The 18,745-nt window shown below is 45.7% G+C and overlaps 1 protein-coding gene across 4 annotated transcripts; it reads left to right on the top strand.

Annotated features, from left to right (window-relative positions):
- Positions 1 to 2,924: 2,924 nt before the first annotated feature.
- Positions 2,925 to 12,927, top strand: LOC116995371 (elongation of very long chain fatty acids protein 4-like). Of its 4 annotated transcripts, none has more exons than XM_033058051.1 (9): positions 2,925 to 3,621; positions 4,086 to 4,164; positions 4,762 to 4,827; positions 6,303 to 6,490; positions 7,626 to 7,706; positions 8,442 to 8,501; positions 9,585 to 9,699; positions 10,621 to 10,748; positions 11,618 to 12,927. In XM_033058051.1, exons 2-9 carry the CDS (start codon positions 4,161 to 4,163, stop codon positions 11,786 to 11,788), a joined length of 813 nt encoding a protein of 270 aa, XP_032913942.1. In that variant the 5' UTR covers positions 2,925 to 3,621; positions 4,086 to 4,160; the 3' UTR covers positions 11,789 to 12,927. The 4 variants fall into 4 exon arrangements, with proteins under 4 accessions (XP_032913942.1, XP_032913945.1, XP_032913944.1 ...); XM_033058054.1 differs by having other exon boundaries at positions 4,086 to 4,158; XM_033058053.1 differs by having other exon boundaries at positions 2,925 to 4,164; positions 8,445 to 8,501.
- The last annotated feature ends 5,818 nt before the right edge of the window (positions 12,928 to 18,745 follow it).

Here is an 18,745-nt window from a genome sequence, read left to right on the forward strand (position 1 = left end):
GTTAAAAAGTTTGAATTAAGGGAGATGACACAAACCTTCCCTGACAGTATATTCACAAAGACACCATTTCAGCAGTTCAGAGCTTGCTCTGGGGTACACTCTTGCCAAGGAGGAAAGAAGTGCTTCATCTGCTGTAAGTGCAGATACAATCCTTGAACTTCTGACTCATAAATGTGTTATCCCATGAGCAGCTTGTTTAGCAAGAGTGCAGATGTAGATAAGAGCTGAGTAAGAGATTTGTGTGTTTGCCACCTTCCTTCCTGTTCTGTGGCATCCTCAGCTCTGATATTTACCTCTCACTGGAGTCAGTTCCATACATAAGTTACCTCTCTTGAGCAGTTTGATCCACTTGAATTGCACAGAAAGTGAATTTGATGCCATTCAGGACTTCCAAGGGCCAAGTTTGAGAAGGTATCTGGCCAGATCAAATCTTTAAGAGTCTGCTGGTAGCTAAGGTTGTGGTACCTGAAGAGGTCAGACATTCTTCGACCCAGCTTGAAATTCCTGCTATTATTTGGTGTTTTGTTGATTTGAGCAGGTATATTCTGCTGAAGAAGGGACCAGAGAATCACAGAATGGTTTGGGTTGGAAGGAACCTTTATGATCATCTTGTTCTTCTTCTCCCTGGGAAATAGAAGGCTTTGGGGTGACCTCACTGTGGCCTTGCAGTGCCTGAAGGGAGCCACAGGAAAGATGGAGAGAGACTCTTGACAAGGGCCTGGCGTGACAGGACAAGGGGCAATGGCTTCACACTGACAGAGGGCAGGATTAGATTGGATATTGGGGAGGAATTGTTCCCTGTGAGGGTGGGGAGGCCCTGCACAGGGTGCCCTGAGAGGCTGGGTCTGTCCCATCCCATGGCAGGGGCACCATCTAGAAGCCCTCAGGATTGTTTTGCTGCTGGTATTTGGTGTTGAGAAGGATTTTGTGGCAACCACCTCTAAACTCTGCTGGAGATAGCCAGGTTTTTCATGAAAATATTGAGTTAAAATATTTTTTAATTTCTGATGGAGTTGTCTGAGCTGTCACACACTCTGCATCACTGAGATCCTTATTATTGTGCCTGTCACTCATATCCCTGTAATCCCCTCTTTTCTTGCCAAGTCACTGAATGAAAAACCCAATTCACTTTGGCATTCAGAGCTCCCCTAATACTATGACAGTGAAGGAGCAATGTTGGGGGTTATTTTTCTACTGAGTTCTTGCTGAAAGTGAAAGCCCTGAGGCTTTTGTGAGCAGTCCCTGCAGAGCTGCCCTCTCAGCTGTACTGAAATTCATCAAAGGACACCCATTCCTGGAGTGTAAAAGTACTACATCACTGATGACATCTCTCCATCTGCCAGCCATGCTAGTGAACATCTGCAACGCACCACTGGGAATACTTCAGGAACAGGGAAGGTTTAAACAAAATAAAATATGTTTCATGGTATTAAAAAAAAATCTAGTTTATGTGAACAGTTAAATAGTTTGCCCCAAATGAAATATGTGAAAATTCACTGCACGTGATTTTTTTTCACCAGGGTAAAATATTTGATGGAAAAGTTACTTAAATTTCCAGATAGATATAATAAAATATATCCCATCTAGAGGTGAGAGATAGACAGGACTTGTCTGATTTATCACTTCCATTGATTCACACAGATAAATCATTGAACATTTTTTTAGGACTGGGGCACCAAAAATACAGAAATGAAACCTGCTGGTTCATGAGCACTTAGAAAAATTCAAGGAAAGGTCTTTATAGGAAGCTCTGAAAACAAAAACAAAAACAAACAAAAAACAACAACAAAAACAAACAAACACCCTCCCCCCCAAATAAAAAAAAAAAAGTGTGTAAAGTTCACTATAATTGTCTCCCTGACCCTGGGTCAGCAAAAAAACAATATAATACTAAAGCTCGGTCAAACCCTCTTCTAAGCTGGATTGCCCTTCTAACCCCCTTGCCCCTCCAATTCAAAACCTTCATCCTAAATCACCTTTGCCAAAAATATTTGTTTAAACTCTTTCATGGTTTCCATAAATCACAGACACACAGTAACTGCCCAGCAGCATCAGCATGTGATGTGTTTCAGTGAAAAACTCCCAGCACATGATATGCCTAATTCCTAAAGCTGCTTTGAAAAGCTAATCTTTGGTGCTTTGCCCTTCACAGAGGTTTGTCATGGGGCTGGTGACAGACACAATGCAGTGGCACGAGAAATGGTGCAACCCTCTATTTTATTTGGAGTTTGTCAATAATCTGTGCCCATTGGGAAAAGAAGAGGGCTTATCCACACCCCATCACTTGGCTTTGGGCTGTTTCTTAGAGGGTGGGGGTGCAGGGTCCTGGTTCTGCACTGCTCCCCCCACATGGGACTGGATCACTGCGGCTCTCTGCATTTTCACTTGATATAATTGCTGGAGATCACTTGGTATCAGTCACACACCTCCACGTATTTTCCTGTCTCATTAAAAAAGGTGAATGTGACTCCCCCAGGGACACAGGCTGGATATGAGGGGTGACTCCAGCTGAGTTCTCCCTGCTGTGAGTGAGTGAGTGAGTGAGTGAGTGAGTGAGTGAGTGAGTGAGTGAGTGAGTGAGTGAGTGAGTGAGTGAGTGAATAAATGAGTGAGTGAATAAATGAGTGAGTGAGTGAATAAATGAGTGAGTGAGTGAGTGAGTGAGTGAGTGAGTGAGTGAGTGAGTGAATGAGTGAGTGAGTGAGTGAGTGAGTGAGTGAGTGAGTGAGTGAGTGTGTGAGTGAGTGAGTGAGTGAGTGAGTGAGTGAGTGAGTGAGTGAGTGAGTGAGTGAATGAGTGAGTGAGTGAGTGAGTGAGTGAGTGAGTGAGTGAGTGAGTGAGTGAGTGAATGAGAGAGTGAGTGAGTGAGTGAGTGAGTGAGTGAGTGAGTGAGTGAGTGAGTGAGTGAGTGAGTGAATAGTGAGTGAATAAATGAGTGAGTGAGTGAGTGAGTGAGTGAGTGAGTGAGTGAGTGAGTGAATAAATGAGTGAGTGAGTGTTCCCACTGTTCTCTGCCCCCTCATTTGGCGGTCTGGACCTATTTGGAGCACACAAAAGACCTGCTGCCATCCCCTTGTGCTGGTCTGAAGGAGTGCTCCGAACAGACTGGTTCCTAGCCGTCATCCCTCGTCTTTTAGCATCTCCAAAGCTGTCCTGGCAAGTCCTGAAGAAACCTGCAGAAGAAATGCTGGCCCAGTTCCCACTTGGCCGCGCTCCCGAGCGTGGCACTAAAGGTCAGAGGTTCACTCCTGTGGAATCCCAGTCCTCTTGTGCACTGGTCTCCCTGTTCTTTCCAGCCCCCTAAGCTGATAAACCGCGTGGGGAGAGGCAGGACAGGGGGGAGGAGAATGTGATGTAACCTCTGACTGCGGCCAAGCCTCGCCACAAGCCCACGGTGCCTGCGGCTCGCCCCGGGGTTCTGGTGGCCGCCGCAGTTTGGGAGGCTGAAGAAGAAGGCGTGAAGATGCAGCAGGGCTGCGGGAGACCCTAGCGGGTGATGTGCACACCTCCCCGGTGAGAGGGAAGCCGAGGGCAGTGTGCAGCTCTCTGTGCTGCCGCTGCCCCTGCGCCGCCCCGGCTGGACACACCTGGAGCGCACCGGGATGCTCGGAGCCAGCTGCGGTGAGTCCGCTCCTCTCCTGCCCCTTCCCACGCTTGGGCAGGGAAGGGAGGGAAGGGGAGTGTTGGGGGGGGGGGCATGTAACCGTGTGGAATCCCTGCTGGATTGACTCTGAGCCGGCTGATAATCGCCGACTAATCTGGGTGCTGGCAGAGCGCGCCCGGATTACAAGGGCGTGTGGCTCTGTGTCAGGATGGGTGTGACACTCTCAGGGGGCTCGGGGTTGGGTCACAGGAACACCCCGAAAGGGGCTTGGGATTAACTGCAGGAGAGAAATTTGGGGGTGTCTGTCACCAGCACGATGTTGGGCATGGATGTCACAGTCTGTGAGGAGACTTTGACTCCTTTTCTCCATGCCAGCAGGAGATGGAGCTGGGAGGGAGCTGGTCCTGTGTGTTTGCTGATGGACAGAACTGGAGCAGGTAGCTCAGGCTGTTGAAATTAACTGGAGAAAAGTGTTTTCTAGGAGAACTTCCAAGTGCCATTGAAAACATCTCCCTGCTAAAGGAAAGAAGGGAAGAGGAGGATCACCGTAATTTGTATGAGTATTCTACTTTATATACTATATTACAGAGTCTATACAGATACAAAAAAATTAATGTATGAGCTGAGGCCTCAGAAAACCAAACAACCAGCTCTGTTCACACCTCTGGAGCTGCAGCAGTGCTGAATGAATCCCTAGCTGCCTTCCAGCACTGGGAATAGCCAATAATGCCTGCAGAAGGATGCAGTTATGACACCTGGTGTGAGTCCTCATGTGAATGTTGTGCCCACACTGCTTTAGGAAAAAATGCCACGTGACTGATTTTCCAGTGGTACTGGCAGTTCCCTCCTGGCTCTGGCAGATCACATGCAACGCTCAGAGCATTTTTTAGAGGTGAAACCTCCATGAAATATCAAAATCTGGAAATTAAATAACAAGTTATTTAGATTTATAAATAAATAAAATCTGGAAGTTAAGTAGCTAATCGTTGTAGGCAGGGAGGGTGGGGTGTCTCTTCCTTTTTCAAAGGGGATTTTAATCTTGGTCTAAAAGTTAAATTTTTAGAATGCTAACTATTGTCCTCTCATTAGCTGTAGTCCTGAGCCTTTGTCTAAAGACCCTCCCCATTCTAGACTCAGTCAGGTTAATTTCTTTTCAGAACTTGGGATGGCTTCAACTTGGCAGAAAACTCAGGAATTCTACAACTGGATTCTTGAAAGTGGAGGTAGGTAAGAGATGCTGTCTAAAATGGGAATTTCTGCATGAATAGCAGGATCATGAAAACCAAACCTAGAAGGAATGTAATCCTTATACTAGCCCACATTTCTTCACTGGGCAGATTTCCACTTTTACTTCTCCATGATCACAAACTTCCCTCAAGTCTTGAAACATCCCAGGAAACAACACCCTCCCATTGAATCACAGCAAGGAGTAAAGGATGGGGGATTTTCCATTGGGCTCTGACAAGACTACAAGTAATAAATACATGGGAGTGTGTGGAACACTAAAGGAAGTGATTGTTTTTTATGCATATTGATGTGTCATGGGAAAGCTTAGTTGACTAAAGAGTTAATACTTTGGGGTTTAAACTCTGTGATGCCAGTAAAACCTGTTGTAAAATGAAATATTGGCAATAACCACTCCTCAGTGCTTGAGATTTGACACCTTGCAGTGAGGAGACATCAGATCTTCAGTATTTGGAGGCTCATCTTGGTCCCAAAGGGCACTGATGTATCTCTGGATGTAAAGAAAAGTCACAAAATGCCATGAAGGTAGAACAGCAGGCTTGCATGATGGCTTTGGCAGCAGGAGGTCATGGGGCATAATGCTCAGTAAATGTTTCAGGACTTAAATTTCATAAGAGAGCGTAAACTGGAATTCAGGACTTCTGACAAACTGCTAAATCCAGAAATGGAATATCAAACAGCTCCTGACACAGCCCATAACAGCCACAAAAAAGAGCTGGGAGGTTTAGAAGGGTGAGAACTAACAGAGTTGTCCAGACTGTTATGGCATTTACAAAAAAATGAAGGAGTTTGACAGAGCACTGATCACAGTGGGAACAAGAAAGGAAAGCATGAAGGGCACCTGGGATGTTTTTGATGATATAACATATCCTGGGTGATAGCAGGATTAGGAGGAGGTGGCATGACAGAAAATCTGTTGAGTTTCACCTTGCTGTAGGACTGAAGAGCTGTGTCAGCAGGGATAGGTGTTTTGGCATTTCCCTGTGAATTCATGCTTCTTAAGACAGCAGGTATACAAATGAAGGAGTGGAGAATTTCAGATGTCCTGAGGATTGTGAGGAAATAACACAGTGATTGAAACACTTTTATTATTTAGCTGTAAAGATTTACACTCCTGAAGAGCCACTGTTGCTTTGGCTGCTCCTGTGCCTCCCTGCACAGCCTGGGATCGCTCCTTTCACCCAGGGAGGGCTCCAGCTCATCCCAGGAAAGATCTGCCTTCCAGTACTGCACTCCATACCCAAAACCTGGGCTAAAACCTTTGTGCTAAAGCCTTTGTGCTAAAGCCTTTTGGCAGAGTCAGAGCAGAAGGACTGAGGTGCAGCTGTGCAAAGACACAGAGACACCAAAATTCTTTCTGCAAAATTCTGTTGCATTAATAAAATACAATTAAATATATCCACCCTTGTGCCATGTGGAGGTGCCAGCTGTGGCTGTGTGTTTTGCTTCCCAGATCCAAGGACAGACCCGTGGCCACTGGTCTACTCCCCAGTTCCTGTCACCCTGGTCTTCACCTCCTACCTCTTGTTGGTGGCACTGGGGCCATCCTGCATGCGGCAGTGTCGGCAGCTGCAGCTGCGGGCTCTGCTGCTCGCCTACAACCTGGCCATGGTGGCATTGTCCAGCTACATGTTCTACGAGGTGAGCAGGCAGCAGTGGCTCCTTTAAGCACCTGGGGAGGGTTTGAATTCCATAGACCCCACGTTCCAGCTTTTGCTGATGGATTCTCCTGAAGGGAGTGGGAGCTGGCTGGGACATGTCCCTGTTTTGCCACAAGAGGAGCAGTATTGTCCTGCTGTACTTGATTTCCTCCCATTTCTCAATCCTCCTGCCATTCATGAAATTAAAAAAGGATTTCATTCATCCTGAGTGAATGGATTTCAACTTCAGAGCTCCCCATTAGGCACAGAGTGTGTGGAGGATGTGGAATGGCCTCATTTCACCTCCAGTCTGGCTGGTGATGGATCCATCTCTGAGGATGAGAGCCACTGGTCTAGAAGAAGGTGTCCCTGCCCAAGGCAGGGGGATGGGACTAGGTGATCTTTAAGCTCCCTTCCAACCCCTTAATATTCTATGATATTCCAAAGTTGGCAGTTCTCTCCAGGTGTGCCAAGCACCTTCTGTCATCCTGCTGCTGAGAGTGTAAAGGACATTTTTTTCTGCTTGTTCTTAATGCATAAGCCTTTCCACAAGCCTGTCCTCCCTAGTTTATGTAGGCCACTGAAAACTCTTCGAGGGAACATGGCCAAATAGGTTTCAAAATCATTCTGATGCCAACAAATATGCCCTTTAATTTGTGTCATGAGTGTTGCATTAACCCAAAATGCTTTTGCTTTTTTTGAACAAATGCTGTTCCATCTGAGAACAGGTGTGAAAATTTCTGTGTTTGATTGTTCAGTTATACTGGTTACTTGGTCCAGCGAACAAGCAAATGTAACCAACCAAAACAGAACAACCTGTGATCTTTGCAAACAACAGAGTCTCTCAGAGAGGCTCAGAAGCCGGGAATTCACTATTCTTGTTGAATTGGTTTTGAGCCCTCCAATGATTACACAAAGAGTTACAAATCTTCCTAGGCCAAATTTGGGGTTTTTTTTTAATATTCCAACCAGGATGTGAAGTATTTTGTTTTAGGTTTTTACTATTTGTTCATGGATTTTCTGTCTGTAACTACAATACTGAAACCCTATAACCTTAGCATTGATATGCCCATCTTTTTTGTAACAGATGGCATTGAACAGAAAATTGATTTCTATCTGCTTTTTGTTTGTTTCAGTTTCTGGTCACTTCAGTCTTGGCCAACTACAGCTACCTGTGCCAGCCAGTGGATTACAGCCGGAGTGAGCTGGGAATGAGGGTACAGTTCTGGAAAATGCTTGCCTTAGGCCCTGCCCTTCCATGGCTATGCAGATTCTTTTGCACATAAATAGCAATTTGCATGGCTAAGAAGGCTTTGACTCCAGTTTGTTGTTGCCTGGAAATCTATTCCATTAAATTGTCTGCTTCAACAGTTGGTGCACTTTGCTTTAGTTCTCTAAAATTAATCATCTCAGCCAACCCAGCCATCTAAGTTTGCTCTTCGATCACTGCAGAGAGGATGATCTTAGCAGCTGAAGTATCAATATTGCAAATTACCTCTGAAATAGATGTGATTCTTTGCATGGATTATGAGGAATCTGGGTGATTGCTTCCCACAAGAAAACCAGTTTTTATGTCCTCTGCCTTGCATGACAGAAATCTTACTCAACACTTCTTTTAGCAGAGGGCTTTGGCTAAAACTATTCCATCACAGGGGGTTGGGTCCCACCAGCATCAGCTTTCCAAAAATGCTGCATGAGTTTTTTCTCTTTGAATTTGCAGTCACAGTGCCTTGCTTTGAACAGATGCCAGCATCATATTAACTTCTCAGTTTTTCAGAGTCTTGCCATCTGGACAAAAAATAAAAAAAAAAATAAAAAAAAAATACAGAACAAAACACAAAAACCTTAATTTCCCCCTTGCTGCAGACTCCAGCTGGGCAGGGATACGGCGTGGTTGAAAACGTGTTGATTTTGGGTAAAGCTCTAACCTTGTGCTGCCTTGTGCTGCCCAGCAGATGGCAAGAGTGTGTTGGTGGTTCTTCTTCTCCAAAGTCATCGAGCTGCTGGATACGGTAAGGAGAGCTCAGCTCCTCAGCAGGAGCTGATATTTCCTTGTCAGAAAGGGGCAGAGTGCCAGAACTGATGTCCTGGCTTGATCCTGCATTGATTCCCTGCCTGTCTCCATCCTTTTCTGCACACACTCCCTCTCCATCACACTTCCTGAGTGCAAGGGGAGAGGCTTTAACCCTGCCTGATGCCAGGTGGGCCCCCAAAATTTCAGCTGCAAGTTCTGCTATTGCCTGGCTGGCTGATGAACAGTGAGGCAGAAAACGAGCTGCAAGTGGATGAGTCCTGGCATCTCTGCTGCCATGGATTATCTGGGAGCTGTGTGCTAAGGGTTTGTGTCCTGGGGGAATTGAAAGTCCATCTCTTTATAGCTCATCTTCACGGCTCCTTCTGCACTGTAAATGAACTAAGTGACTGCACAAGGCCTGCAGAATAAAACTGTGTCCTAGCCCAAAACTTCACAGCTTTTTGGGGTGTAAGTTGACAACCCAGCAAAATGTGAATAAAAAGGTGGATCCACCCTAGGCCTATTGCCAGGGTTTTGGCCAATCCCCTCTCTGTTTGCATCAACAACAAAAGCAGCTTTTTGCCAGTCCTGAGTGCCTGAAAAGCAGATTCACTTTTTGGTGTGTGTGTATGTGCACGTGCATGGTGAAATGCAGTGACCTGACACGCATTCACCTGGCAAAACCATTCTCTTTACTAATGCAAATTCCAGGAGGCTTTGGCCATTCAACACAGTGGTTTTTCTGTGGGTTATTTTCTGGTAGCAGTAAATATACAACCTGTGCCCTGAAAAGGAGGAGACCCAAGCTGCTGTGAATTGTATGGAAGCTCAGTCAGTCTCAGATGTGTCCTCTTTGGACTTTGGGCCCTGAATCCAGACATAAAAATATTTGTGGAAGAAATTCTGTCTTCCAGTTCCCCCTGTAATTTCTATTGTGTTTCACCGGTTTTTGTCAACAGCAGAGGAAATGAGTGAGTTTGGGAGATTCAGACTCATCACTAGCTAGCTTTATAACTTTTTACTGTGAAATTTTTGTCTAAGCACAGTGATTCAAGGTTTTCCCTTTGCGGGCTTCTTTCAGGTTTTCTTAATTCTGCGCAAGAAACAGGAGCAGGTGACTTTTCTGCACGTGTACCATCACGGCTCCATGCTCTTCAACTGGTGGTCAGGAGTCAAATACGTGCCTGGAGGACAAGGTATGCTTGTAAGGAGTGCTGCTGCAAGAAAACCCTGTGTTTCTCGTGGCTTTTGGGGGCTGTGGAGGTAGCATTAACAGTGCAGATGGGCTGGCTGGCAGGTAGGAAATTCACCTCCTTCCAGAGGTGAGAAAAAGCGTGTGCATTTCAGATGATCCCATCTGCTCAGATCTGGGGGCTATTTAGGCTGCCACGTTCACTGCCTCACCCAGAATGAGAGTGTGCCATCAGAGTGGGTGCAAACAGTAAAAATAACATCCTACAGAAGGTCTATGTACATCTCCTCCCAGAGCACTGCTCCCTCACTCCCCATTCAGAGGCCCTGGGGCAGCAGCCCAGGTTCTGGCTCTGTCTCCTGCTCTGGCTGTGCCTATTTCTGGGCTCTATCCAGAACACTGCCCCTTTTTGCTCAACTGCAAGAGAAGCATCTGGGTACTAAGCCACCCTAGGTGGCCCTATACAAGATGCTGGGGCATTCTTTTTTTGGGAAGTCATTTTGGCTACATGGCCTTGACACCATGATGGTGTGAGATGCTCAGGTCAGACAACCAAAGTCTCTCCTCTGCCTTTGAAGCCTTCTCTGTCTCTGAACACTTGATATAGGATGGATGTATTGTGGATGCCCCCACCCTGGCAGTGTTCAAGGCCAGATCAGATGAGGCTCTGGGCAACTCTGGTGGGAGATGTGTCCTGGGGGTTGAAGCTAATGGTCTTTAATGCCCCTCCCACCCAACCCTTCCAATGATTCTGGCTGCTGAAGGAAGGCAGAAGCTGATGTGCCTCCAGGGCAGAGCCTGGGTGGAATGTTCATGCCCAGGAGTGGGTGTGATGTGTTTTGGAGCCATCACCATAGTGGCTGTGAGCCCTGTTAGCCTGGAATGGCTCGTGTGCCTTGTTCACCCTCACTTCTTCACTCCTCAGCCTTCTTTATTGGGATGCTCAACTCCTTTGTCCACATCTTCATGTATGGCTACTACGCCCTGGCCAGCCTGGGACCGCAGATGCGCCCGTACCTGTGGTGGAAGCGTTACCTGACCATCCTGCAGCTGGTAATGACTCCAGGGGCTCTTCCCTGCCCTCCATGGGGCAAGTTAAAGAGAAATCTGTGAATTTTATTATTTCTCTAGAAAATCCCTTTGGATTTTCTTTTCCTTGTCTCTGACAAAGTTACAAATCCAGCTAACCCTATTTTTTCAAAGATCCAGCATAAATGCAATGGTCCAGACAAGGACAATGGTTGTAGGAGATTTTTTTCTACTCAAAGAGAGGCTTTGCAAACCAAAAGTATGCAATTACAAGGGAAGAGGATATGTGTAAAACAGTGGTGCAGTGAAGGCTGCTCCAGAATCCTAACGTAGCCTGCAAAGCAAAGCAGAACAAGAAAGCATTGCATAAAATAAAAAGGTACTTATAATGTAAATTGTAGAACAGGGAAAGAAATATTTAATAGAACAACATTTAATAGAACCCATTGCTTCAGTGCATTGAGACAGGTGACTTAGTAAAATACAAAAAAAAAAAAAAATTATTTAATGTTTAAATGAATAAGGGTGGTATCTATAGTTCCTCTTTGCAAGCTAAAATACAAAACAAAATAATTAGGGTATAATAACTGGGGAAGAGTAATCTCCCACCTTTAGTCTCCATATCCCAACATCTCAGTTACTGCACTATGACAGAGAGATGGGCCAAGGGCAGGAGAGGCTGGGTTGGTTAAACCTCCAAGTTGGATGGGCATCTTTCCTGGTGGGAAAACACTGCTGGGCTTGAAAGGCAGGTTCCCAGGGATGTCAGGAGAGGCAAGCCACTGACCCTCGGGGCTGAGGACACTGCTGGGATGTTGTGATAGCTGTGATGGTCTCAATGACCAAGACGAGGTGTCCCTAATCTGGCTGCTTCTTTTTTCCACCTCTTCCAGTGCCAGTTTGTGGCTGTTGCTGCTCATTCTTCCTACAACCTCTTCACAGAGTGCCCATTCCCTGATGGCTTCAACACTGCAGTCTTCCTCTACAGCCTCAGCCTCCTGGCTCTCTTCCTACACTTCTACTACAGGACCTACATTAGGGGAAAGAGGGAAAAGCTGGCTTAAAGGAGATCAGAGGGCACAGAGAGCAGAGTCTGAGGAACGTGCGTGTTCTCTGCTGCTTGTGACGTGCTTGCAGGAAGAAAATGTGTCTGGGGAGTGTGTGTGAGGCTCATGTCTTGCCTTCAAATATCCCAGGTTAGGGAGAAGAAAGGAATGATGTAAACTCAGGGATTAAGGAACTGAGGAGCACACTTAATTAAGCTGAGGCCAAGATGAGCCAAGTAGTCACCAGCAGAGCAAGCCTTGGGACATTTGCAAGATAAGGTCTCCTTCCCTTCCATCTTTAACTCAGTGTCCAAGGTCTAGCAGCCAGCTAGAGCTCCCTGCCTCATTCCTTAGGCTGTAGAGGGTTTCTTTGCATCCACAAAACTATCCCAGCCTGTAGATCAGGCAGGGTCATGTGCCTCCAGCCTGGAAATCAATGTCCAGGTAGCAGCAGCAGCCAGGAATCCACACTCAGCTGTACACTGCATCCTACTCTGCCCTGCTAAGGGAGCTCCTACTAGGTGCTCCTGATGGTTTAACTTCATATCAGGAACATCAGCAAGGAAACTGGACATTAGGTTGTCTGGCTGGGCAAGTGTCTTCACTGCCCTGGAGCTAAAAAAGGCATTATTAGAACTTTCACCCTAATAAGAAACTATGAAAACTAATAAGAGTCACCACGTCCCATTTTCTGGAATGTTTGTTTCCCTTTGGTTGTTCTCACACCAACAGAGGATTTTAATGCATAAAGATACTTGGTATTACTCCTTATAGATGCCATAATTGAACTAGAAAGAATAGATTACTGTTCCCTATTCATAACTTATTTTCTCCAATTTGTTATTATTTTTAATACTGTTATTTTAAAATTTTGCTTCTTGTCAAACCTAAAGAGTTTAACACCACTGTAAGCAACCACCTTCACTACCTAATTGTATAAGAATTAATACAAAATGTATAAAATCAATTCATTGAGTAGTGCAAAGCTGCATAGTCCCATTGATTTTAAGACATCACTCACTGGCTTCTTTTTTTGCTCCTAAATCAATTACAACTAGAATTTGGCATTTACATTCATCTTCAGGCTGTTAATACTGTTAAAGTTTCAATATAGTAATGCTTTGAAAATCCTAATTAAACTACAAAGTGGTAATTATTGATTGAATCCTTCTCAGTTGATTAAAACAGGTATTACAGAGCAGTGGTATTTTGTGAAATACAAAGGGATGGAATTAGTGACATGGTGCATTGCTTTGCCGAGCCAAATCCACCTCAAATATAAAGAAGTCCAACTCTGGGATTTTCCAGGGGACTAGAGCTAGCCTGAACCGAGCAAATAGATGTACCCCAAAAGGCCTGGAGTCCAGTGGCTATAAAAAATAAATTCAACTTGTTCCTCACTATTCTGTGTTCATACCCCAAGCCTTTCCTTCAGCCCTTCCACACACATGTGGAAGGTAAAACAATATCCTGACATTCCTCACCCTCCTCCCCTGCACACACAGCCACAAAGGACTTGTTCACACTGTCACAAGGACACATCATAAATGTCCTTCCTTTGATTTGAGCAGCCTCTCTTCTGATTGTCACTGGTAAGAAGGAGAGTCACTGCATCTGTGCTAGCTGATTTTCTTCCTGTCAAATATTTTCCCATGCTAATTAATAAAGAAATAGTGACACTTTTGCATACTGGAGTTCTACTTCTCTCAGAATGTTAACTAGCAAATCCCTGGGTGGGTCCTTCATTCCTCCCTTTGTTTGGAAAGACAGGAAAAGGGGATCTGGTGTGTATCTGACATATTCATGGGGAGGGTTTGAAGAGTCCAGAGCCTGAAGACTCAGATCAAGGAAAGCTGTTTCATTACTCCTGTGCACTTAATGATTCATTTACGGCCCTCTCCTGCTTACACCATCAGTACATTTGGCCCTCTAGTTTTGTGGTAGAGCATTTCTTGCAGCTGGCTAAATTACCTGTGCTCACTACAAAGCAATCTAATGCTCTTTTTCCTACACATGAGTAGGTTTCAACCTCAGTTTCCCTTTAATGTTTTCAGAATGTAGTAACTAAGTCCTCTCGTAATTTTCTACCAGAATAAGCATCATGCATTTTGATTTTCTTTGGTCAATGACTGCTTAAAAATTAGAAATGAGCACGAAATCTGAATGAGATCACTCAATGCTTTTTCAATCTTAAAATATATGAATTTGTAAACACACCATTAAGCTTCTTTTAAGGCAGCCTGCGCAGCTTAATCTGTGAGTGACAGAGCAGTGGATTCTGGAGTGTCACTGGCCATGTAGGTGGTAACAAAACATGAAAGTACAAATCTGTCGCCTGACAGCTTGAAGTGACTGATCACCTAAATCCGACACTGCTGTCACCATTTGTTCTAGACATGAAACCTTTGATTTATTCCTGTTCCTCTTCCTCACAGCCTCGTCTTGAATGAGTAAGAGCTTTTTGTTGGTGTGACTTTGATGGCATAGGATGGAAATGGAGTATTTTCAGTTGACTGATAAGGAAGGATTTGAGTTTTGAGAAACACCACGTTTTGCATACAGGAACAGACACTGGCATGGAGCACAGCTGTTACAGAAGCATTGATGCAAGCAAAATTCACTTGTGAGGGCATTTGCACTGGCAGTGAAGGAAAAAACAGCAGTGGTATAGCTGAGTGGCTCATTCAGATTGCACTTGCTTGTCTTCATTCTCCTGTTTTAAAACTGGGTTATCCCAGTTGGAACTGTCCACCTGGGCCACCCTGTTGTGACAAAAAACACCCCTGAGAGTACAGCTATGTGCTCCTGGAATTTAACAGAGAATAAAGGCACCAAATGGGATTTCCCCTCTAAAATCAAGTCCCTGGAAATTAAAGATTACCCAAAGCACTGGAAGGCAAAAGGGAAGGAAATTATAAATTGCAAGCTTGGATGGATCATGCTGTTTGGTAGAGTCCAAAGCTTTGAGGATGAATTGGAAATACCCTGTCACAGCTGGATTTGTGACAAACCTCTGGGCCAAATGCTGCTTCTCCCAATATCAGGGACAAAGGCTGCAGACTGCTCTGAAAGGAGGCTGGCACAGCTCCTGCGTGGAAAACAACACACTCAGCTCCACAGCTGTGCTTGCTGGGAGCAGGCTGAGTGTTATTCAATCTCTACAGATGACTTTTGAGGGCACGGCGGTGTGCAAGTCCCCCTTGTAAAATGTGGGTCATTAGATGTCTGTAGAGCAGTTTACATGAACAAGATGTAAAGCACAGTGTAAGTAGGCTGCTGAAATGAATAAGCTTGATATCTGGTAGTGCTCAGCATCTTTCCTGCTGTTCCAGTCAATGTAAATTATGGATGTTCTGATCAAATTACTTTTGAATTAACCAGACCATTTACTCAGTGCTGACTTTCTCTCTGAAGATAAATGAGAGGGATTCTCGTTTTAATCAAAACAAAATACAGAAAAGAAAATCAATTACTATTTAATGTTTTTTCCATCCCTGTGTGATGGAAAGTTTCCAGAGGAACTTAGGCTTAAAATTGCAAAGCAATATAAAATGCAGGGACATGGTTGGGTTTCAGCTATTGGATTTTTTATGTACTATCAGAAAATATGTCTGTGTTTTTAGGTTTTTTTTAAAAGGCAAAAGAATTACTCTAAGCAATTAAACAAGCAAAAGCAGAATACAGTAGATTGCTTCACCAAAAAAAAAAATCTGTTGATACAGATGTAAACCACCTAGAAACCAAACATTTAAAAAGATCAGCCAGCTCTATATTTAGAACAGTGTGAATGTGCTGAATTCATTAATGAATAGCTTCGTGGATTAGGGCTTGATAGATGGAGTGCTCCCATCCAGATGTTTACTGTGATTTGTCAATGGCCTGGTGCTTAATCCTCCTGGACAGGAAATACGAGCCTTTCCTCTGGGGTCTCCCCTGGGGACTGTGGCAGTGCCTCTCTCTGCCCTGAACCATCTCAACCCAGGATCGGGCTACCGAGGAATTAACCAAGTGGCCGAGGCACGGATTTGCCTTTAACCCTTTCGGTTTCCTCTCAGCTTCAGGTGATTTCCTCACCATCTGCCGCAACCGCGCTATTTAGTCAACACATGAAGAGGAAAAAGGGAGTCACTGTACCCATAGAAAGGGAGTCCCATCAGCACTGAGGAGGAGGAGGGCTGTGGGCAGCCTCGAGAGCTTGGTGTGCCTCTCTCACCTCTCAGCACCGCGGTTTTATTTTTGTGATGCTGCCACGCCCCGCCAGTGACAGGGATGGCCCAAGAGTAGCATTTGTGAGAAGGCTGATGTCCCCAAGGTGTCCTTGGCCAAGGTACCCGAGGGTGTAGAGTGTGCATGTGTGTTTGGGGGTGGGCAGGTGAATGCAGCCCATCCCCAGGGCTCATTTCTCAGCGTGTGGGACCTCTCCATGCGATGAGGCTTCCACCTGCTGTGGGACACGGAAGGACAGCTCCAGCAGCCTTACCTGCTGTGGGATGGCACACTGGGACCTGCAGGGAATGCTAGGTTTTGTTGTGGATGTGCTGGAGAGTAAATGACTGATTTTCTGTGCTCAGAGTAGAAAATACTTCTGTCTAAATCACAAGTACGTGGACAAATAAATTCTTTCCAGGGAGTGCCTGGTTAAAACATTAGTAACATATCTCAGCACTGTTCTTCCCTAGTCTATATGTAATTGTTTTCTCTCTCCAAAGTACCTTGGCTTTCTGCTGCTTTTCAAAAGGATCTTTACATTGAGATGAAAAAATGAAGGCTATTAAATAAAAAATGTCCTTTAAAATTACCTGCTTGGAGTAGACGTTCCTTCCCCTTTAACATCATCCTCCCACTTTCTCTTGTGCCTTTTCTCAGCTCTTCTTTTGTACCCAGACATACAAACACCGCAATAGATTCTCAGACCTTTTAAAGCTGCAAAGAAACTAGCTACAGGTTACTCAAATGCTGTACAAGCAGATGCATTTTTCAGATCTATCAATTAATAATGTACATTTTCTTCATAGGGTTTTCTGCAAGGCTTTCTTCCAGGTGAATTTGGGCAAGTCTTTCTTTGCACTTTAGCATAATCCCATCTGCCTTCAAATTCAGGATATGAACACTGCAACTTGATACTTAGAAAGGCTAGAAACTTGAACTAGAACTTGAATTTGGCATGGTCCCTCTCAGGCATCCCCTGCTATTGATGAAGGAATGGAATAATGGATGCAACCATCTGAGAGGCAGCAAGTTACTGCTCTTCTGTACACTTCTTTCTGCTCTGTGTGGTGCCCACCATCACAGATGTCTGAGGATGTTTTCTCCTGAAATAAATGTGTTATTCCTGAGGCAATATTTGGAAGGAGAATGCCTGGCACAACAGGAGCTGACAGAATAGGAAAACCAGAATAGCTTTCGAGTGTGCAAGCCTTTCCTTGTTGGGGTGCACAGGTGTGTCAGTGGTGTGTCTGTGTTTAATATGGGCTTTGCTAGTCTCAAAGGGTGTTATCCCACATTTTGCAGGTTTAATATATTATCCCATTAAATAACTGTAAATCAAAGGGCTGTTATTTTCAAAGGAGAACTTATCTTCTACATAATTTTGCTTCTAGAAATTACTTGTGTGAGTAAAGCTGTCCTTTATTTCACTGGCATGGTGCCAAAACAGGTTGGCAATTCTGTGCTCAGTTTTCAGAGATAAAATGCAAGCCACCACTTACAGAAAGCGTTTAATACAATTACGGTTTTCTATTTATGCTTTTAATATCTTTGGGCATATTTCATATACAGAGGTAATGTTTTAAATTAAGGGAAAGCCACTAGTCACAGTGAATCTAGGTGAAGTGTTTGATGGAGCTGCGAGTAGTAACATAAGGATTTAGGAAAAAATGTCACTGTGATGCCAACCAGAAGGCAAAATGGTCACACTCAATTTTGTTAGAAAACCAGAAACTCCACAAGACTGGAGTGGTGTACGATTCATACACACACACATATTTAGTGCATTTCCCTGCAGACCTTGAATAGAATGGATGAGTCCATGGCTTGAATATAGAAAGTAAGATCTTAGCATCGATACTTTTACTGAATTGTAATTGAAGTCATTGTCTAAAGCGGCTTGCTCCTCTCTAACAAAATGTGCTTCTACTGGAACGTTTGGATGCGGGTCTAGGAATGCATCAACGGGAAAGTGTTTGCGAATGTTAACATGAAAGCAGCATGACAGAAATGTCGTTTGGTGGCTTGGGAAGCACCTTTTGGAGCCGCACAAATTCAGCGAGAAACTCGAGGGAGCGGGAGTAGGGAGAGCAAACGCAAAGCGGGAAAAAAAAAAAAAAAAATACCCAATCCCTTCCTTTGTTCTTATTCCGCTGGGGAATGGGGAGGGGGGGGACACACGCCAAGAGGCGACAGGAATCTCCGGGGCTTTCCGTTCCGATTTTCACTAGAGGTGAGCGGGGCTTCGCTGCCAGAAGCGCTCGCTGCGCGCAATCCCTTTAGCGAGCAAATCCCGGCGCGGGGGCCGCTCCGTAATCCCCGGCGCGGCTGCAGCTCTGTGCCCCCGGCCCCGAGGGCAGCCCCAGCCCCCGGCTCCAGCCGCAGCTCCGCACACCTGCGGGCATCCCCACGGCCGGGCCCCGCTGCCCGAGCATCCCCTGGGCGGGGCGGGGCGGGGCGCGGGGGGATGCGGCATCCCGGCTCCCGGGGGATGCTGCCGCTGCCTGCGCGGGGGCGCGGAGCAGGAGGGATCCTCTTTGACGTCAAGCGACCATAATATAATGATGGCTCGTTCATATCCGGGTCCCCGGGCGGCTCCCCCGGGCCGCGCTCGGCCGCGCTCGGCGGCGCAGTGAGGGGAGGCGGGTCGGGCAGGGCAGGGCAGGGCAGGGCAGCGCGGCCGCCCGGAGGTGGCCAGCGGAGCGGCGAGCGCAGCATGCCCGCCGCCTCAGACGCGCCTGCCTGCCGCCGCCGCCGCCGCTGCTGCCC

This window comes from Catharus ustulatus, chromosome 4 (assembly GCF_009819885.2).
Source record: "Catharus ustulatus isolate bCatUst1 chromosome 4, bCatUst1.pri.v2, whole genome shotgun sequence".
NCBI lineage: Eukaryota > Metazoa > Chordata > Aves > Passeriformes > Turdidae > Catharus > Catharus ustulatus.

Coding starts and splice junctions, on each gene's coding strand:
- LOC116995371 (XM_033058051.1), top strand. Junction 7,707..8,441: donor GGAGTGAGCTGGGAATGAGG/GTACAGTTCTGG, acceptor TGTGCTGCCCAG/CAGATGGCAAGAGTGTGTTG. Junction 10,749..11,617: donor ACCTGACCATCCTGCAGCTG/GTAATGACTCCA, acceptor CACCTCTTCCAG/TGCCAGTTTGTGGCTGTTGC.